This window comes from Pelophylax lessonae, assembly GCF_965119305.1.
Source record: "Pelophylax lessonae genome assembly, chromosome: 8".
Lineage (NCBI taxonomy): Eukaryota > Metazoa > Chordata > Amphibia > Anura > Ranidae > Pelophylax > Pelophylax lessonae.
Window position 1 is genome coordinate 93,590,288 of NC_138775.1, and position 17,999 is coordinate 93,608,286.

At 44.6% G+C, this 17,999-nt stretch overlaps 1 protein-coding gene across 2 annotated transcripts in view; it reads left to right on the top strand.

Annotated features, from left to right (window-relative positions):
* The first annotated feature begins 541 nt into the window (after window positions 1-541).
* LOC309561983 (uncharacterized protein) overlaps window positions 542-17,999 on the top strand; it is a 46,012-nt gene continuing 28,554 nt past the window's right edge. For both annotated transcript variants that reach the window (XM_082266078.1, XM_082266079.1), the window contains exons 1-2: window positions 542-635; window positions 14,579-14,741. In XM_082266078.1, coding sequence (XP_082122204.1) covers window positions 581-635; window positions 14,579-14,741 — 218 coding nt within the window. In that variant the 5' untranslated portion in view covers window positions 542-580. The remainder of the gene's footprint in view (window positions 636-14,578; window positions 14,742-17,999) is intronic.

Here is a 17,999-nt window from a genome sequence, read left to right on the forward strand (position 1 = left end):
CCTTGGCCATGAAGCAAAGCATGATGGCCGCAGGATGTGTACACTTCAGGCTGCTGCCTTTTCAGTAAAAGGGAGAGCGATTGAGGGGTAGTAAAAATGATTCTCAACCGCAAGGTTTTGCCACCCCCCCAATTAGAAGTGTGATCAGGGGACGGGTGCCTTGTTACTTTTAATCATTGACTTGGAAAAAAGAATGCAGCTGAAATCAGAGGGCACACTTGTTCCAGATCAGTGCCTCACAAAGAATTGAAGCTTTTGCATCAATATAACAAGGCAACACGCTGTTTCAGAAAGAAGTCAGCAAATGTAGCTGAAAAGTCACCTTGCAGCCAAAATAGGCTACAAATATCTATTTTTGTACATACTTCTTGATGTAATCAGTGTAGTAATCCCTTTTATTTTGTATATTGTTTTATACACACACACTTTGGTTGGCATACATGTGGTTAACAGGATGTCTCTCCCCACCTAGGTGTAGAGTGGAGGAGGCGCCTCTCCTGCTGCAGGAGGGGTTTCCATTACAGAACACAGCTCAGTAGGAGATCATTCTAAGTGCAAAGAAGACTGAAAATTGTTCAACATGGATCAAATCTTCAAGCACTTAGCAATTCTTGGTCTGATGTGCATAACAAGAGGTGAGTAAAAAACGTCCAGATTGCTGAGCAATAGCATTGGCTGCAATGTCCATGAGGCTAGATGTACTTTGGGGAATATTAAAGTATACCTTTTTGTTCTCATTTTGGATAGAGTAAGGAAGGGCTGCTTGCTCTCACTTTTATTTCCTGTGACATTGGTGATCAATAAGGGCTCTCTCACACCATGAGCGCACATGTTTTGTTTTGAACCTTTCTGCACAGCCCAGTAACTTTAATGTAACCACACCGAACCGCATGGTCCTCTGGTATCATGCTTTTTTGGTGGGTGTGAATATACACACTTAAATATGTGGGGATGCCATTAAAGTGTTTTTAAACCCAAAAGCAAACCCTAAGGCTCTGTTCACACCTAGGCGATTTGAATGACCAGGATTCTGACCGCAATTCCAGAATCGCGGGATGCGTTTGCGATGTCATTTCTTAATGGCATCCCAAACGGGGTGTGATTTTTGCCACGATTGTCGAGCAACAAAACACGCTACAATTGGGACAAAAATCACAACGCCAAACACTCCTGGCTCTGTGCCAAGGTTTGGTACATGAGCTTCTTTGGAGGAAGGTCCATTCAAGTGAATGGTGCTGCTCCAAAAACGCTTCTAAAAAAAAACGCTTAATAAAACTGCGCTACACTCCGGTGTGAATGGAGCCTAGTGCCCCGTACACACGTACCGATTGTCGGCCGTAAATATTCGGCCGACGACCGATCGGCCGATTGTAGGCTTGTTAGTATGATGCTGCCGACAGCGCACTTTCGGCTGAATAGAATCTGATGTGCATGCTTTAAACTTTTTGTAGGCAGACACCAGAACGGCTGATTGTTCGCCAGTCAGTACAGAATTCGGCCGACAATCAGCAGATTTGCAAGACTGGGCATGCTCAGAAAAGAAAAAACACAGGGAAAGTTAACCATCACATGACATCACTTCTGCAGTCGGCTGTTGTTGGCCGACAAAATTTGTGTGCAGTGTTTTGCAGTTTTCAACAGACACGACAGCCCTGGACAAAAGACGGCCGATCGGTACGTGTGTACGGGGCTTTAGGGTCCTTTCACACGGCGCGGTCCGTTCTCTGCTCAGCGGGGGATCGATCCGCCGATCACCGCTGAGCAGGCTGATAACAGCTCTGTCTCCGCTCTGTGTGCGGAGACGGAGCTGTCAGATTCCCCGCTGTCCTGTATGGGGAGATCGGAGGAGAACGGACCGCTTGTCCGTTCTCATCCGATCCGCCAGACGGATGGAAAATAGGGTTTCCATCTGTCCAGATTTCACGGACAGGATCAGAATCGGATAGCAGCGGGTGCCAGCGGAGATGTCTCTGCTGATATCCGCTGCCTCATAGTGATGCATGGAGCATCTGATCCGGTCCGGCTGAAAAACCTACAGGCGGATTGGATCACCCGTGTTAAAGGACCCAATTTTTATTGCAGCTTACCAATTCTTCGATGTGATGGCTGCATTAGTTTTCTTTTTTAGGCTTGCTTTCTTCTATTTTCATCTGGTGATCCAGCCAGCATGCCTGTTGTTTTTCAAAATTCATTCTCCAGCAGAATACATAAGTTACAAAGATGGGACAAACAATTTAACACTAGCAGTAGTGCTTATAATGATCAACTTTTTTTTTTTTTTTGTAAAATATTTAGACCAAAATGAAAAACTGTTTGCTTTTACTGATTATAATCTATCAGCTGTAGTTTGGCTTCAATTTGTTAGTGTATCTAAATCTTCTAGCTCATTCAACACTCCCCTCCCCAAAGACTGACATTGCTGCTGTCTAAAGGTGCCCCCTGTGTTCCTTCATCCGGAGTGGGGGCGCTTCAATATAGGAAGTGTGATACTGGCCAGATAACCAGGTGAAAACAGAGAGAAAAAAATCTAAGAAGAAAATATAACTAGGGCAGACACCACATCTAATGATTGGTAAGCTGCAAAATGACATTTTTGGTTTAATACGGCTTTATAAATAAATGGCAACCATGTGCATCTGCAAAAGGCTAGCACTTCTGTTTGAGAAATCATGTAATTTTACATGCATTCCTGCAGCACACCCTTGTGTGAACAAGCCCTTAGAGAGTACGAAGCTCCAAATGGATACACAGACAGCAATAAAAACGTAACAGGGATTGTAACCCCTCAGCACTCTATCCAAATCTGAAAAAAAATAATGTTTTGCCTTTGTTTATACTTTAACCGATTAAGGACCGCCCTACGTACATATACTGTGGCAGGGCAGCCCTTTAGCGCAAAATCACATACCTGTATTGTTTCCTTCCAGGTCTCAGGCGCGCACGTGCACTGCCGGCGCCCCGCTCCGGCTGTGACTGGACACAGCAGGAGCCAATCAGCGGGTCCGGCTCGTTCCCAAGGTAGACAGAACGGCGGTAAACAAGGCAGATCACCGTTTTGTCACAGGAAAATACAGAGATCTTTTGTTTTTGCTAAGCAGGAACGCAGATCTCTGTGTTTTTACAGTGCAAGCCCCCCACACCCATCCTTATTGGATACGTTTTAGAGCAGAAAGTAGAAATATCGTTTTTTTTCAAAATTGTCTGTCTTTTATTGTTTATAGCGCAAAAAAATAAAAACCGCACAGGTGATGAAATACCACCAAAAGAAAGCTCTATTTGTGGGAAAAAATGACATCAATTTTTTTGGGGTACAGTGTCGCACGACCTTGGGATTGTCAGTTAGGCCCCTTTCACACATACAGTCCGTTCAGTTCATCAGTTCAGTCACGTCAAATGTATCAGTTTTCCATCCGTTTTCCATCCGTTTTCCATCCGTTTTCCATCCGTTTTCCATCCGTTTGTCATCCGTTTGTCATCCGTTTGTCATCCGTTTGTCATCCGTTTACATCTGTTTTTCGTCCGATCCGTTTTTTTGACGGATGAAAAATAGGGCATTCATCCGTTCAAAAAAACTGACATTGACGGAAGCGGATGAAAACGGATGTTAACTGATGATCATCCGTTGTCATCCGTTTTTACATAGAGATACATTGATGTCCGTTTTTCATCCGTCAACGGATGGATGAAAAACGGACAAACGGACAGCATGTGTGAAAGGGGCTAAAGTATCGCAAAAAAAAATGACCTGGTCATGAAGGGGGTAAAACCTTCAGGCTGAATTTAGTTTAAAGGCTCATTCACACCTGCTTTGACCTCTGAAGAGCAACTTGTGCTCTACAGAGAGCATTTGACAGGTGGTTAGGAGGCGTTGTATCACTTCCTCACCACAGCATGGGCCCATTCACTTGAAGTGCAATAGAGGGTATAAATCCTTTTGTACACCCAGGAACAGAGGAGCAGGTTGAGGGGCAGTAAAAAGTGGCTCATCCATGAGGTTTTACTGCCCACCTTCTCCACCGCCAGTGTAAATGAGCCCTTGTAATTCTGGCCATACATTCAGCAACTTTAAAATGGAACTTCAGTCCTGTTTTGAAAAATTAAGTCAGCCGCTACAAATAGTGTAACTGGGAAGCAGACCAAGGTGACCTAATTCTTACCTTGAGAAGAGTTGTTGGAGTGGGCATCTGTCAGAAAAAGGTACTCGTTACCAGAAAAAAAAAACTACACCAAGTTTGTTAGAGGAGGATGAGCGAAACTTTCACTTTTAAGTGAAGGTCCACTTTAACCGCTTGCCGACCGCCCACAGTATATTTACTGCGGCAGTCAGCCCCTCCTGGGCAAAGCGACGGACTACTACGTCGCTTGCCCAGGAGCCTGCAGGGGGCGAGCGCGTGCCGCTGGAGGCGCGCTCCTGCCCCCGCTCGTTCACTGAGGTCCCCGCCGGTCACATTGGAGCCGCCGGTCACTCGCGATCTCCCGCTGGAGAGGGAGAACGGCAGGCGGCTAATGTAAACAAAGCCCCCTGTCATTCTCCCTGATGTAACTGCAGAGATCATACGATCCTACAGGATCGTATGTCTCTGTGGTTACATCACTAGCCACACCCCTTTACAGTTAGAAGCACGCCCCTAGGGACACACTTAACCCCTTGATCACTAATAAAGTTAACCCCTTCCCTGCCAGTGTCATTTTTACAGTAACAGTGCATATTTATAGCACTGATTACTGTAGTAATATCACTGGTACTCCCAAAAGTGTCAAAAATGTCAGTCGGGTCCGATCTGTCCGCCACAATGTCGCAGTCCCAGAAAAAAAAACACAGATCGCTGCCATTACTAGTTTAAAAAAACAATAAATATGACAAATCTTTCCCTTAGTTAGTAAACGCAATAACTTTTGCGCAAACCAATCAAAATACGCTTATTGCGATTTTTTTTTTTTTTTACCAAAAATATGTAGCATAAAACAAGTTGGCCTAAAATGTTAAAAAATTTTGATTTTTACATTTTTTTGGGGAATTTCATATAAAAAAAGTGACAAATGTTATTTTTTCAAAATTGTTGCTCTTTTTTTGTTTATAGCGCAAAAAATAAAAATTGCACTGGTGATCAAATACCACCAAAATAAAGCTCTGTTTGTGGGAAAAAAAGGACGTCAATTTCATTTGCGTACAGTGTCGCTCCGTTAAAGTCATGAAGTGCCAAATCGCAAAATAGGCCCTGGTCTTTGAGTAGGAAAATCCTCCGGTGCTTAAGTGGTTAAGGCAGTTTCCACTAGGTTTAAACCACAAAAGTGACCAAACAGATCTGACTGTTAATACCAGCTTGCCTTTGTTCCATTCTTTTGTTTATTTTTTCCACGCAATGTGCAAGGGGTTTTGCATGCGTATCAAGTTTCGTTTCAAGACATTTTGTTCCCTGGGCTGGGCAAAGGGGTGGGGAGCAATTCTAGAGGAGAGGTGTTCTTCTGGTGCAAATGTGTTTACAGGTACTCTCGTTGAAGTCTATGGGAGATGAACACCAAATTAGGCAAACAAAATAGCTCATGTACTTCTCTAAGCATAAAGTATAAAAGCAACGAAGTGATGAAAGGTGTAAATACAAACCATAGAATTCTGCATGTTGAGCATAGTCCTGCATGGGGAAACACACTGAAACGCCCAGGTGTAAATGGAAACTTAAGGCAACCATACATGAATAATGAAGTTATGCAAGGACCGACCAAATTTCGAACCATGTATGGGCAGGCTGATTGTACCTATGTCAATACATTGATCAACTTGGGTACAACCAACCTGTCTGATTTTTCTACATGCGTTTACTGCCAGCAGCTATAGATGCTAGTAATAATCATTGTATTCTGCCGGCTAGGAAGGCTCCCTGCGCCCCCCTGTAGGCAGAATACAATAGCGCTGTGGGAGGCATTCCCCCATCAACACTGACTGTGATGGGAGAATTGAGCAATGTTTCTTTCCTTTCAGCACAGAAGGATTAATCTATGGCTTGCTGTAGACCATGGGTGTCCAACCTTTTGGCTTCCCTGGGCCACATTGAGTGTAGGAAAATTTTCTTGGGCCGAATATAAAATATATACTATAGTTAAAGGTATATACACTAAATAATAAAACGCTCCTGTGCCCTTCCCGCGCCCCCGCATACTAATTTAACACAACTAGAGAATGATGAAATTAAATGTTATCAGTATACAGAGGTTTACTTCTTCTGAGAGATATTAAAGGAACACTCTAACCACCATGACCACTTCAGTGATTTGAAGTGGTCATGGTGGGAGGAGTCAGAAACACTGCACATGCTGGGATATTAACAGTTATGTGCTGGGGGTGCAACTAGCACCCAGCACATATGACTTAGGCAGCCAGAAAATGTCCCGTCCTTATTCATATGTGTATGAATAAGGACATCCCATATTATGACAAAACACAACTAGTTTTTAAAAAACATATTGCAACAATTCACACACACCTATGCACATACCTTTTCTACTTATTTTGCAGACTGCTGGCGGGTAATGCTGGTAATGCGGGTACTGCTGGTCATGCGGGTACTGCTGGAGGAAGCAGCGGCTGCAGCAGAGAGCAGAGCCGCTGCTTCCTGTATGGCTCCTGTCACAGGCAGAGGAGGGGTGCATTTCATATCACTCCCCCTGTGACAGAGCTGGAACTATACAGGAAGCTTTGTCACTGACTGCAGACATCCCAAGTCTCCCGCGGCAGCGGGAAATCGCACGGCACTTGCAGCCTAAACAGTGCCCATCCAATGCAGCTTCACCAGTGCATGCCCATCCAATGCAGCCTGATCAGTGCCCATCCAATGCAGCCTCACCAGTGCATGTCCATCCAATGCAGCCTGATAAGTGCCCATCCAATGCAGCCTCCCCAGTGCATGCCCATCCAATGCAGCCTCACTAGTGCCCATCCAATGCACCCTCACCAGTGTGTGCCTATCCAATGCAGCCTTACTAGTGCATGCCCATCCAATGCAGCCTGATCAATGCCCATCCAACGCAGCCTGAACAGTTCATGCCCATCCAACGCAGCCTGATCAGTGTCCATCCAATGTAGCCTCACCAGTGCATGCCCATCCAATGAACCCTCACCAGTGCATGCCCATCCAATACAGTCTGCAATGAAGAGAGAGGAGAGCTGCTGGATTACAGAGCGGGGATCTCCTGCTTACCCGGCGACCGCTGTCATGCGAAGTCCTGCCTCCTGGACTTGCTCCTATGATAGATGTCACCAACGTGCTTTCTATCATAAGAGCCGGTCCAGGGGGCGGGGCTTCGTATGACAGTGGCCGCCGGGTAAGCAAGACATCCCCGCTCTGTTTGTAATCCGGTGGCACTCGCCCTCCCCTCGCCTCCGAGGCAGCCTCTGCCTACAGGTAGTTGAAAGTCGCTGTGGCCGTGCCCCGACTTGACTTCCTTCCTCCCCAGCAAAAAAATAATAATTTGTCAGGGGGCAGTGGGCCGCATAGCCTGCGGTCCCGGGCCGCAGGTTGGACATGCCTGCTGTAGACCGTTTTCAACAGAAAAAGCGTTCTCCCCCCCCCCCCCTGTTATCTTGTTACAAATCAAAATTTGGGATTTTTGTTCACTTTCAGTACAGTTGACTGCGTTCACCAGAGCACATAAAGGTTTTTTTTTTTTGTTTTTTTTTCAGTGGAGACACACGCAAAGTAACAGAAACCTAACAGACATTTTAATCCATATCTACTCTATCCAAAAACTAAAAAGGAAAGGTTTGAGTTTAGAATGGAAACATACAAAGGGTAACATAGGGGGCGCTGTTGCTAACCTCTGTCTGGAAATGCTATTTGCTGGGCTGTCTCTAGTTTTAGTACTTCAGACTAAAAGGTTGTATTCACACTTGCGAATGTACTCAATTGGCGATTGTATGCAAAAACCCCAGCAGGGGTTCCTGCGATTAGTTGCAAGAGGCAGTCCCATTAAAAAGCAATAGGAGGCTGTTGATTGCTCACATGAGTGAGTACATGCGAGTGGGCATGACTAACGGCGAGAGCTGGCAGCCTCTCATTGCTTTTGATGGGGCTGCTTCTCCCAACTAATCTTGGGAACCCTGGCTGGGGTTCGAGCATGTACAGTAATTGCCAAGTATGAATTTTTGCTTGAAGTAATGTACTTAGGCTTCATGTCACGGCCCCTTGGACGGTCAGAGCCTCGTTAGCCCACGGATCAGGGAAGCCTCCTGCCTGCACACAGGAGACCTCCATTCCCAAGCACAGCGGTGAACATTACCTGAGGGACCCCCTAAATGCCTGATGTCCTGGACCAGTGATTTACATTATCCCACGCTCATTTTACGCTACTCTTGTGAGTAAGAATGTTTTTATCCTGTATTAAGTGTTTTACTACTACACTTAGATTGGCGCTTGTGGTTCTCTCCCTTTGTTTTTGATGACAGAGTATTATTGTTCATCTGTCTTGCGCCAATACCCATTTGTCTGAAAGCTTCCATAAGGCCCTGTTCACACCTGAGCGTTTTTCAGCTCGTAAAATGCTCATCTCTAAAGTCTCAAAACCCCAACAAGCAAAATCCTATTCACTTCAATGGCCCCTGTTCACATATGAGCGTTTTGTCGCCTGAATCAAAACACCTGAAGCTCAAACAAGTACATGAGCATGGGCGTCCACAAGGGGGGGAAAATGCCCCCCCTGGAAATTTCCTGGCCTGCTCTAAGAGGGGAATCTATGAGGACCCTGCTCTAAAGGGGGATCTATGGGGGACCCTGGCCTGGCCTGCTCTAAAGAGGGATCTATGGGGACCCTGGCCTGCCCTAAAGGGGACCTATGGGGATCCTGGCCTGCTCTAAAGGGGGTCATATTGGCTATATATATATCTATATATTCTTTGCAGGGAGTGCCTGGAGTACCTGGTGGTGCAGGAAAACCTGGAAGCACAGGGAATATAGGTGAAAAGGTAAGACAAAAGAGGGATCTATGGGGGATCCTGGCCTGGCCTGCTCTAAAGGGGGATCTAGGGGCTCTAAAAGGGGCGGAGCATGGGTGACCTTAAAATGATGCCCCCCCTGAAAAAAGTTCTGCGGACACCCATTTACATACTTTTTTTGGCAGATTACAAGCTTTTTTGTTTGATGTCAATGCCCGCCTCCAAACACCTGCAAAAAACGCCTGAAAACTATGCTCAGGTGTAAAAGGAGCCTAAGTCTTCACTACAGGTCTATTATAGGCTGCTGGGTATTTGGTTATTTATTTCCACTCAGATCCTAGAAAAATGCAATTAAGGCCCGCTCCGTCGTCGGACTCTGTTTTTCTCAGCGGGGGATCGATCCGCCGATCCCCGCTGAGCAGGCGGATGGCAGCTCTGTCTCCGCGCTGTGTGCAGAGACAGAGCTGTCAGGTCCCCGCTCTTCTCTATGGGGGAATCGGATGAGAACGAACCGCTTGTCCGTTCTCATCCAATCCGCCAGACGGATGGAAAATAGGGTTTCCATCCGTCCGGCTTTGACGGACGGGATCGGATCGGATGTCAGCGGACATGTATCTGCTGACATCCGATGCCCCATAGAGATGCATGGGGCATCCGTTCAGATCCGCAAATGTGTGAAAGGGGCCTTAAAAGAACTTGACCCTTTTTTTTAGTTATTTGATATTTAAGGAATTATTCTTTTGGCAAATCATTTAGATTGCATGACTTGTCTTGTGGCCTTATTATTTTTTTATTTTTTTTTTGCTTGGCTTTTACACCTGCAGGAAGAAGATTCGTGTTATGTTGGGTAGGGAAGTGTAGTGCAAACTGAAACAGTACAAAAATAGCCTCTGGCATATGTGCTTGCTTAAACCAGTACTCCAGCTAAAAATTACAAGATAAAAATGAATAGCCTGTTCGGAGTTAAAGCATTATTAAAGCGGGATTTTACCCATAAAATCTTGACAAAATTAATGTTTTTTTAGAAAGGAACATACATTTCACATTAATAATCATGCTACCAAAATTAGTGTGTGCTGTAAATTGCCTCCAGCATTGCTCCTGTTTCTTCTTGTCAGAAGCTGCCATTTGCTGAAGCTTGGGGCCCTTAAGCAGCAGTAAATCTCTAGGCTGTCAGCGGATCGGCCTCTAGTGGCTTTGATTTTTGGAATAATGTCAAAAATAGAGCAACTGAGCATGCACAGAGCACAATGAGACAGTGTATTATTGGATTTTAAACAGTATAGGCACTTAATTTATACCTGCAAAAGGGGCTAGTATGAAATGATTTAGGAGTTAATTTTCTTGCTAAAGCTCCACTTTAAATCCAAAACCAAAAATGTACTCTATTGCAGCTTACCAGTCCTTCGATGTGCTGGCTGCATTCGTTTTGTTTCTTTTTTAGGCTTTCCCCCCCCCTCTGTTTTCACCTGGTAATCTGGCCAGTAACACACCTCCATTATTAGGGTGCCTACACTCTGTAGGTAGGAGCAATAGAGACCCCTTTGGACAGCAACATTGTCAGTCTGGGTTGAGGGGGTTGTTGGATGCACTAGCAGATTTAAGTGCACAAAGAAATTGAAGCCTCATTTTTATGCGCGTTTTACGCTCTTTTTTAGGTGCGCTGCCCTTATTCTCTATTAGAATGCATGTTTTATAAAAGTGATTGAAAATGCTGCATGCAGGACTCAATTGCTGCCTGGCAACCTCTGCTAAAGGCCCGTACACACGTACCGATCGTCGGCATACAAACGTCGGCGGACGAAGGATCTGCCGATTGTACGCGTGTTAGTATGGTGCCTCCGACAGATGTCTGCGCACAATCCGCGGACAAAAGTCTTTCGTGCAAACATGAAAATATTTGTATGCCGACACCAGAACGGACGATTGTTCGCCTGTCAGTACACAATTCGGCCGACAGACCGCAGATTTGCAAGACTGGGCATGCTCAGAAAATAGAAAACACAGGGAAAGTTAACCATTACATGACATCACTTCTGCAGTCGGCGGACAAAATTCTTGTGCTGTCCTTGTGCTGTCTTTGCACTTTTCAGCAGACACCGACATCCCGGGGAGAAAAGAGGAACATTTGTAAGCCGACCATCGGTACGTGTGTACGGGGCTTTAGTTGTTCTTCCATGAGGACAGCTTAATGCTGGTTCTAATATAGGCCTTTGAAGTTACTGGTTTCTCTGAGTCCTTCCAAGTTTTATCCCGTATTCAGCCCTGATGAAGGGGGTGTTGTGTTGGGGTGTTGTGTTGCCCCTGAAATGCATTGGCTGTTTTTATATGACTTTTTTTCTCAGCAAAGAAAATTATCTTGCACTTTTTTTATTTTTTTTCCGATTTCCGTCTGGCACTCCTTTCTGTATTTCTATGGTTTGAGTTACTGTTGGGTGCCCATAGAGGGAATCCTTGTCGTGTAGGGGCTGCCTCGCCAAAGCTAATGAGCTTGTTTTAAGTTTTTCCATCATCAAATCAAATTTGCATATCTCAAAGTTCCAAGCTCTTTTCTGAGTATGTTCTTCTGATGAAATGACAGGTGACATATTCCCTTTATATCCTCCATCTCGCACCTTCACCATTCTTGCCTGATCCCAGGTGCACAGCCAACAAAGACACCGCACAAATCTATAGACAAAAATGGTCAACACATCAAATACAGAAAAGTTCTCTGTATGGGAACATCTGGGTTTTTTTAGACTGCCCCCCCATATCTCTCTGTCCCCACAGACTGCGCTCAATTAACTGCTTCCTTTTGAACTGAACCCGGAAGTGACTACCGTATATACTCGAGTATAAGCCGAGTTTTTCAGCATGTTTTTTCATGCTGAAAATGCACCCCTCGGCTTATACTCGAGTTACTGACTAGAGTGTCTTTTTAAAAATGGCGCCGACGTGTCACTGCGCATGTGCCGCATGCCCGGGAATAGCCGAACTTGTTCAGCTTTTCCTGAGCATCGGCGGCGCATTTGCGGTGATGTATGGCGGCGCCGTGTGGCGCGATTTTTAAATCGAAGACGGCGCCTCACCGACAGGTAAGTGAGACGCCTCCGCAGCCCCTGCATTTCCTCATGCAGTGCTGCGGGCATGGTACAGGACATTCTCCTGTACCATGCCCGCAGCACTGCATCTCCTGTGCCATGCCTGTAATTACTGTGCCATGCCTATACCATCACCTGTGCTATGCCTGTACTTACTGTGCCATGCCTATACCATCACCTGTGCTATGCCTATACCATCACCTGTGCCATGCCTATACAATGCCTGTACCATGACCTGTGCCATGCCTGTACCATGACCTGTGCCATGCCTGTACCATGACCTGTGCCATGCCTGTACCATGACCTGTGCCATGCCTGTACCATGACCTGTGCCATGCCTGTACCATGACCTGTGCCCTGACCTGTGCCATGCCCTTACCATGACCTGTGCAATGCCTGTACTATGACCTGCGCCATCTCCTGTACCATGCCCACAGCCCCTGTTTTGTGTCTCGTGGTCGTCCAGTTTGGTTCAGTAGCTGCTGCATTTCCCACCCTAGGCTTATACTCGAGTCAATAAGTTTTCCCACTTTTTTGTGCTAAAAGTAGGGGTCTCGGCTTATATTCGGGTCGGCTTATACTCGGGTATATACGGTACATGCTCTTCCAGGTTGATTCATTACAGAGGAAAAATGGAAATGGGTGTTCCTTGATCTTCTGCCCCTCAGCACCTTGAAGTGAATTACCGTGGTCCCTGGACTGCCAGATGAACAGGAGAGCCTGGGATCTACGGTGGCAGGGGGCACCCAGATCAAATTTACTGAAAAAGCTGATCACTGCCTGAAAAAAACATTATCACGTTTATGGCTGTAACTGTAGACAGGAGCTTGTTTTTCTAAAACATTAGGACAAAAGCAAAAATTATTATTTGATGCTAAACTAACACACCCTAAAAGGTTCTGGGGTGTAAAAGGTTTACTTTTCTGGGTATAAACTGGTTATGCAGCAATGAGGCTTTGTTCAATTTCTTCTACGTTTTTAAAGTAGAACTATCTTCCTTTTTTTTTTTTTTTACCATCCCAAGGGAACAAGTGCCTATAGCATAGTCCCATTCACATTGGTGATCCCATTGTCCCCCCAAACACATCTCTAAATGCTGGCTGTAGTTCCACCCTCTTTTTAAAGTCTAAATTATGGACCTTCCTGTGGGGAAGGTACAGAGATCTGTCACTTTTAGGCATGAATGATCACTACTGCTTGTTCACTCCTAATAGGTAAAGCTTTGTCTCTTCGTAAAGTATCCGCATTGTGTGTACTAGCAGCTGCAGATAAATTACACAGAGCCGCAGCTCTAAATTATCTTTTACTATTAGGAATGAACAAGCAGCGCTGATCCTTCCTTCGTTTGTTCATAGTGACCGATCACTCAGAGCTGTATAACTCTGTGTCTATCAGGGCTTTACCGGTCGATGGATCACACAGCCCTGCAGCTCTGTGTGCTTTAACTTTTAAGAATGACTGATTAGCTATCTCAGGGTGGTGCCATATATAACACAGTCTGACATTGCTGATCACTGAATACTCACACAATGCTGTTTTATCTATTGGCTCGGTGCCATCTTAAGAGCATTATAGGCCCCCGGGCAATGCAGTGCACTGGGGCCCCGCCTACACAATCCCCCACGAGAATAAAAATGCAGATTATCACTAAGGCTATATATATTGGTACCCCCGACAAAATCAGTGTTTAAACAATAAATTAATAAATAATTTAAAGCGGAGTTCAACCCAAAAATGGAACTTCCACTATTTTGCTTCCTCTCCCCCCTCCGGTGCCACATTTGGCACCTTTCAGGGGGGAACGGTACCTAGGCTTCACTGCCGGGTTCCCTTTCCCAGAATGACTGCAGCACCTGAGAGCCAATACCAAAATCGGCTTCGGGTGCCGACATCGCTGGACTCCAGGACAGGTAAGTGTCCTAATATTAAATGTTAGTAGCTACAGTATGTGTAGCTGCTGACTTTTAATTTTTTTAGGGAAGGGCGGAACTCCTCTTTAAAAAAAAAAAAGGCTATAAAAAAATGTAATAAATGAATAAATCATTTTAAAAAAGGCTAAAAAAAAAATGTATACATTTTTAAAAAACGAAAAAAATAAAATGCACTGATATTCTTATCATTTTGGGCATCAATTGTATACAAAATGAAAGTGACATGCAGATCTTTTGGCTTTCTGAACATACAAAGACAATATACATTTCTGCACATAAAAAAAAGTTAGTACTTACCCTTTCTGTCTTTCTAAAGCGGCGGGCGGAGGAACAAACAGGTCTGGGGGCCCAGCCACCAGGTAAATTAAATTGGGGGGGATCAGATAGGGGGAAATTGCCACCCTGCGTGGGGCCCCCGAGCAACTTCCCAGTATGGCCATTCGGAAAGATGGCCCTGCATTGGCTGGGCTGTGTAACTAACCAAGCAGCACCAATGTAACTATGCAAAAATATCTATCTGTTGGGAATTCGGCTTTAAAGATTTTCATAAATATTTGTTTGCATTTTCATTATTTAAGATTTACTTGATTTTCTCTAATTTTAATGAGCCAAATATCTGTTTATTTTGTTTGTTCCAGTTGTGGCTGATGACTGTGCACCCTATGTGGGACCGGACTTTACCATCCATCGAGGTCAGACCTGTGTTCTAAGCTTCTGTTCAGGGTCATGCTCAAGTCGGTATTGTAATATAATCCCTGGAACCCAGCTGGATCAATCCCAGTTCATGTGCATTTTGAACAAGTAAGAAAACATCGCATATACTTATGAACTGAAATATTTTAAAGCCTGTCCTCTACTATTTACCGTAGTTTGTTTGCATCTTTGTGAGCACTTCAATTTAAACAAGTTAGCAGCAAAAGGCACTCTCTCTTTATACCACTTGCTCCTCACTTTTTCCATAGGATAGTAGGCAGGACATCTTTAATTGCTAATAACATCTAATAAATACCATAAACAATAATACTTAGAATTAAATAAAAGAGCAGACACCAAATTGGATATAAATTGGCTGCGGCCCTTTATTACTGGTTAAAAAAATTCAAATTTTCTAATATTTATTCAATAAGTAATAATAAAAACACACTTTAAAACAGCCCAGCCACTACGGCTCAGGCTTAATCAATAAATAAAACCATCAATAATTCAATAAAACCCCATATCAATAAAATACCACTAGCCCCTTTGTCAAAACAAAGTGACCCACCACGTAACCAAAGCCACGACAAAAAGTGGAGGGGGGTGGGGAACACCACAGCTTGCTGCCTTCTGAGGCGAATGAGCCCCACTGGACGAGACCCTTTATTATAGCCCAACTTCCCGCCCAAATTCTCCATAGAACTCCACGTGCCACTGTAGGTGCAGGTCAGTCACCTGCAGGTACACGTGACTATCCCACTACCTACTACCTCAGGCTACTCATCCCGCCTTTTTCCTTGAGGAAAAAGCCCGGTAAAGAGCCAGCCTAAACCTAACAGGACCAAACCAGCTTTAAACTTCTCCCATGAGGAAAAGGGGGCATATAGAAATGCCTACCCTTTTCCTGTCATGGGATAGTAGGCAGGATATCTTTAATTGCTAATAACATTTAATAAATACCATAAACAATAATACTTAGAATTAAATAAAAGAGCAGGCACCAAATTGGATATAAATTGGCCGCGGCCGTTTATTACTGGTTTAAAAAAATTAAAATTTTCAAATATTTATTCAATAAATAATAAAAACACATCTTAAAACAGCCCAGCCACTACAGCTCAGGCTTCATCAATAAATAAAACCATCAAAAATTCAATAAAACCCACTAGACAGAAGGGAACCTTTTAAACCCTTCTGTCATCAACACCCATAACCGCGGCCATTTCAATACACGTACTTAAGTCTGCATTAAATATATCAAGTCCAATTTCAGATAAATGAATCCCATCATATCTGTACAAGGCCTCTGAGCCACCTTCCAACTCCGTGTGCCTAAAGCTCAATACCCCAATTTTCCTAAGAAGCTCAACCAATGCCCTGTTCACACGTTTCCTAATTTTTTCAAAAGGCCGCAGAGAAGGCGAATTGACCCACCCCAATCTCTGTACCACTTCTGAAAAAAACACAGCTGTCTTTGGAGAAGATAACTTAAAGTTATACAGATCATTCCTAATCTTGAAAATTAGATCTAGAGTTTTCACCTGTCCAATATCGTTCCCCACCAGATGTATTATCAACACATCTATATGAGGAAACTCCTGATGAAGCCTACATAACTCTAGCCAAAGGTCCTCCCAAACCATCCCCCTCCTACCACACCCAAAAACCTTGAAATCCTTCGGATTTAGTCCCAAATTTTCGGTGTAAACTCTCTGCCTTGCTCTCTGTTGAGCCCAGTACACAAATGAATAGCAGACAATCCAGACCACTCTGTTAGAACCTAGAAATAAATTACATAAAACTATTAGGACGAACATATAATTGATAACAATTTGACTTCCATCTACCCATTTTTTTAATGACCCCTGCATCCAAACCTAACTTTGAGGCCTCTGTAGCCGCCCCAATCCTAAAAGAATGAGACCTCAAAAATGTGAGTTCCACCAAACACTACACTGACACTACCTCACATAGGCACATTTAACCCCTTGTTCACCCCTGATCACCCCCCAAAACCCCTCACAGTGAACACTATATACAGTGGTATACAGATATTTTACTGATCACTGTATTAGTGTCACTTGTGACCCTAATTTGTGCTTGCGTTAGGCCCAAATAGAGTTAGGGCACCCGCCATCTATCCCCTAATAAACTTTTAACCCCTTGATCTCCCCCAGTTAACCCCTTCACTCCCTATTACACAGTGCACTAAATACAGTATATAGGTAAATACTGATCACTATATTTAGTGTCACTTGTGACCCTAATTTGCGCTAAACCCAAATAGGTTTAGGTCACCCGCCATCTATCCCCTAATAAACTTTTAACCCCTTGATCTCCCCCAGTTAACCCCTCCACTCCCTATCACACAGTGCACTAATATATACAGTATATCAGATAACTACTGATCACTGTATTAGTGTCACAAATAGGTTTAGGTCACAGTGTTCACTATATACAGTGATTACCGATCACTGTATTAGTGTCACGGGTGACACGGGTGACTCAACTTAGGCTAGTTAGCGTCAGGGTCCCACTACACCACCGTTATTTAGCATCAGAGTCAAGTACACTAACACACATACACACACACCTCAATTACTAGTATAGTGTTTGAACAGATCAATATCTGATCTGATCAGAACTTTACTAGCGTCCCCATAGTTTGTGCAAACACTGCGTTTTGGGAACACTAATCAGCACTGATTCCTGCCAGCACCTGCGTTTAGCCCCTTCGCCCAGCCCACCCTACCCAGGCAAGTGTAGTAATCAATAGATTACTGTCACTTCCAAAAAACACAAAACCGCTGCGTTAGCAGAGTCAGGCCTGATCTCTGCTAGCACTAGCAGTTTTTTTTGTAGCGACCAAATAGTCCTTGACAACCAGGTGCTTTTTTACCTGTTAATCACACTACTGTACCGGTAAATTTAGTTACTAAAATGACCAAACATTGGTACAGTAGTGCAGAGGCTTACAGTATACTGACCATGTCAGATGAGAGCGATGGGGAAGCCTCTCTGGCAGAATCAGGGTCAGTATACAAACCTGATGACAGCAGCGGCTCCATGACAGATAGCATCGGCGACAGAGGGGTCCCTGCTAAGGTCAGGCGTACCCGACCCCATTCTGGAGTTGCTGAGATGCAAGAACCGGATGTTTCTCGTATGCAGCAGAGTGCCAGTACTAGTGCCGCTCACACCTCTCGTGATCTGGCAAGCAAGAGCGGCCTAGTACACCCTGGACCTAGTACAACAAGCACTGCAGTGACGTGGCGAGTCCCATAAGTGCAGTTGAAGCTGGTGCGGTGGCTAGCACGAGTAGTGGTCTGCAGCCACCGTGTATTTGAACACAGGCCCATAGTG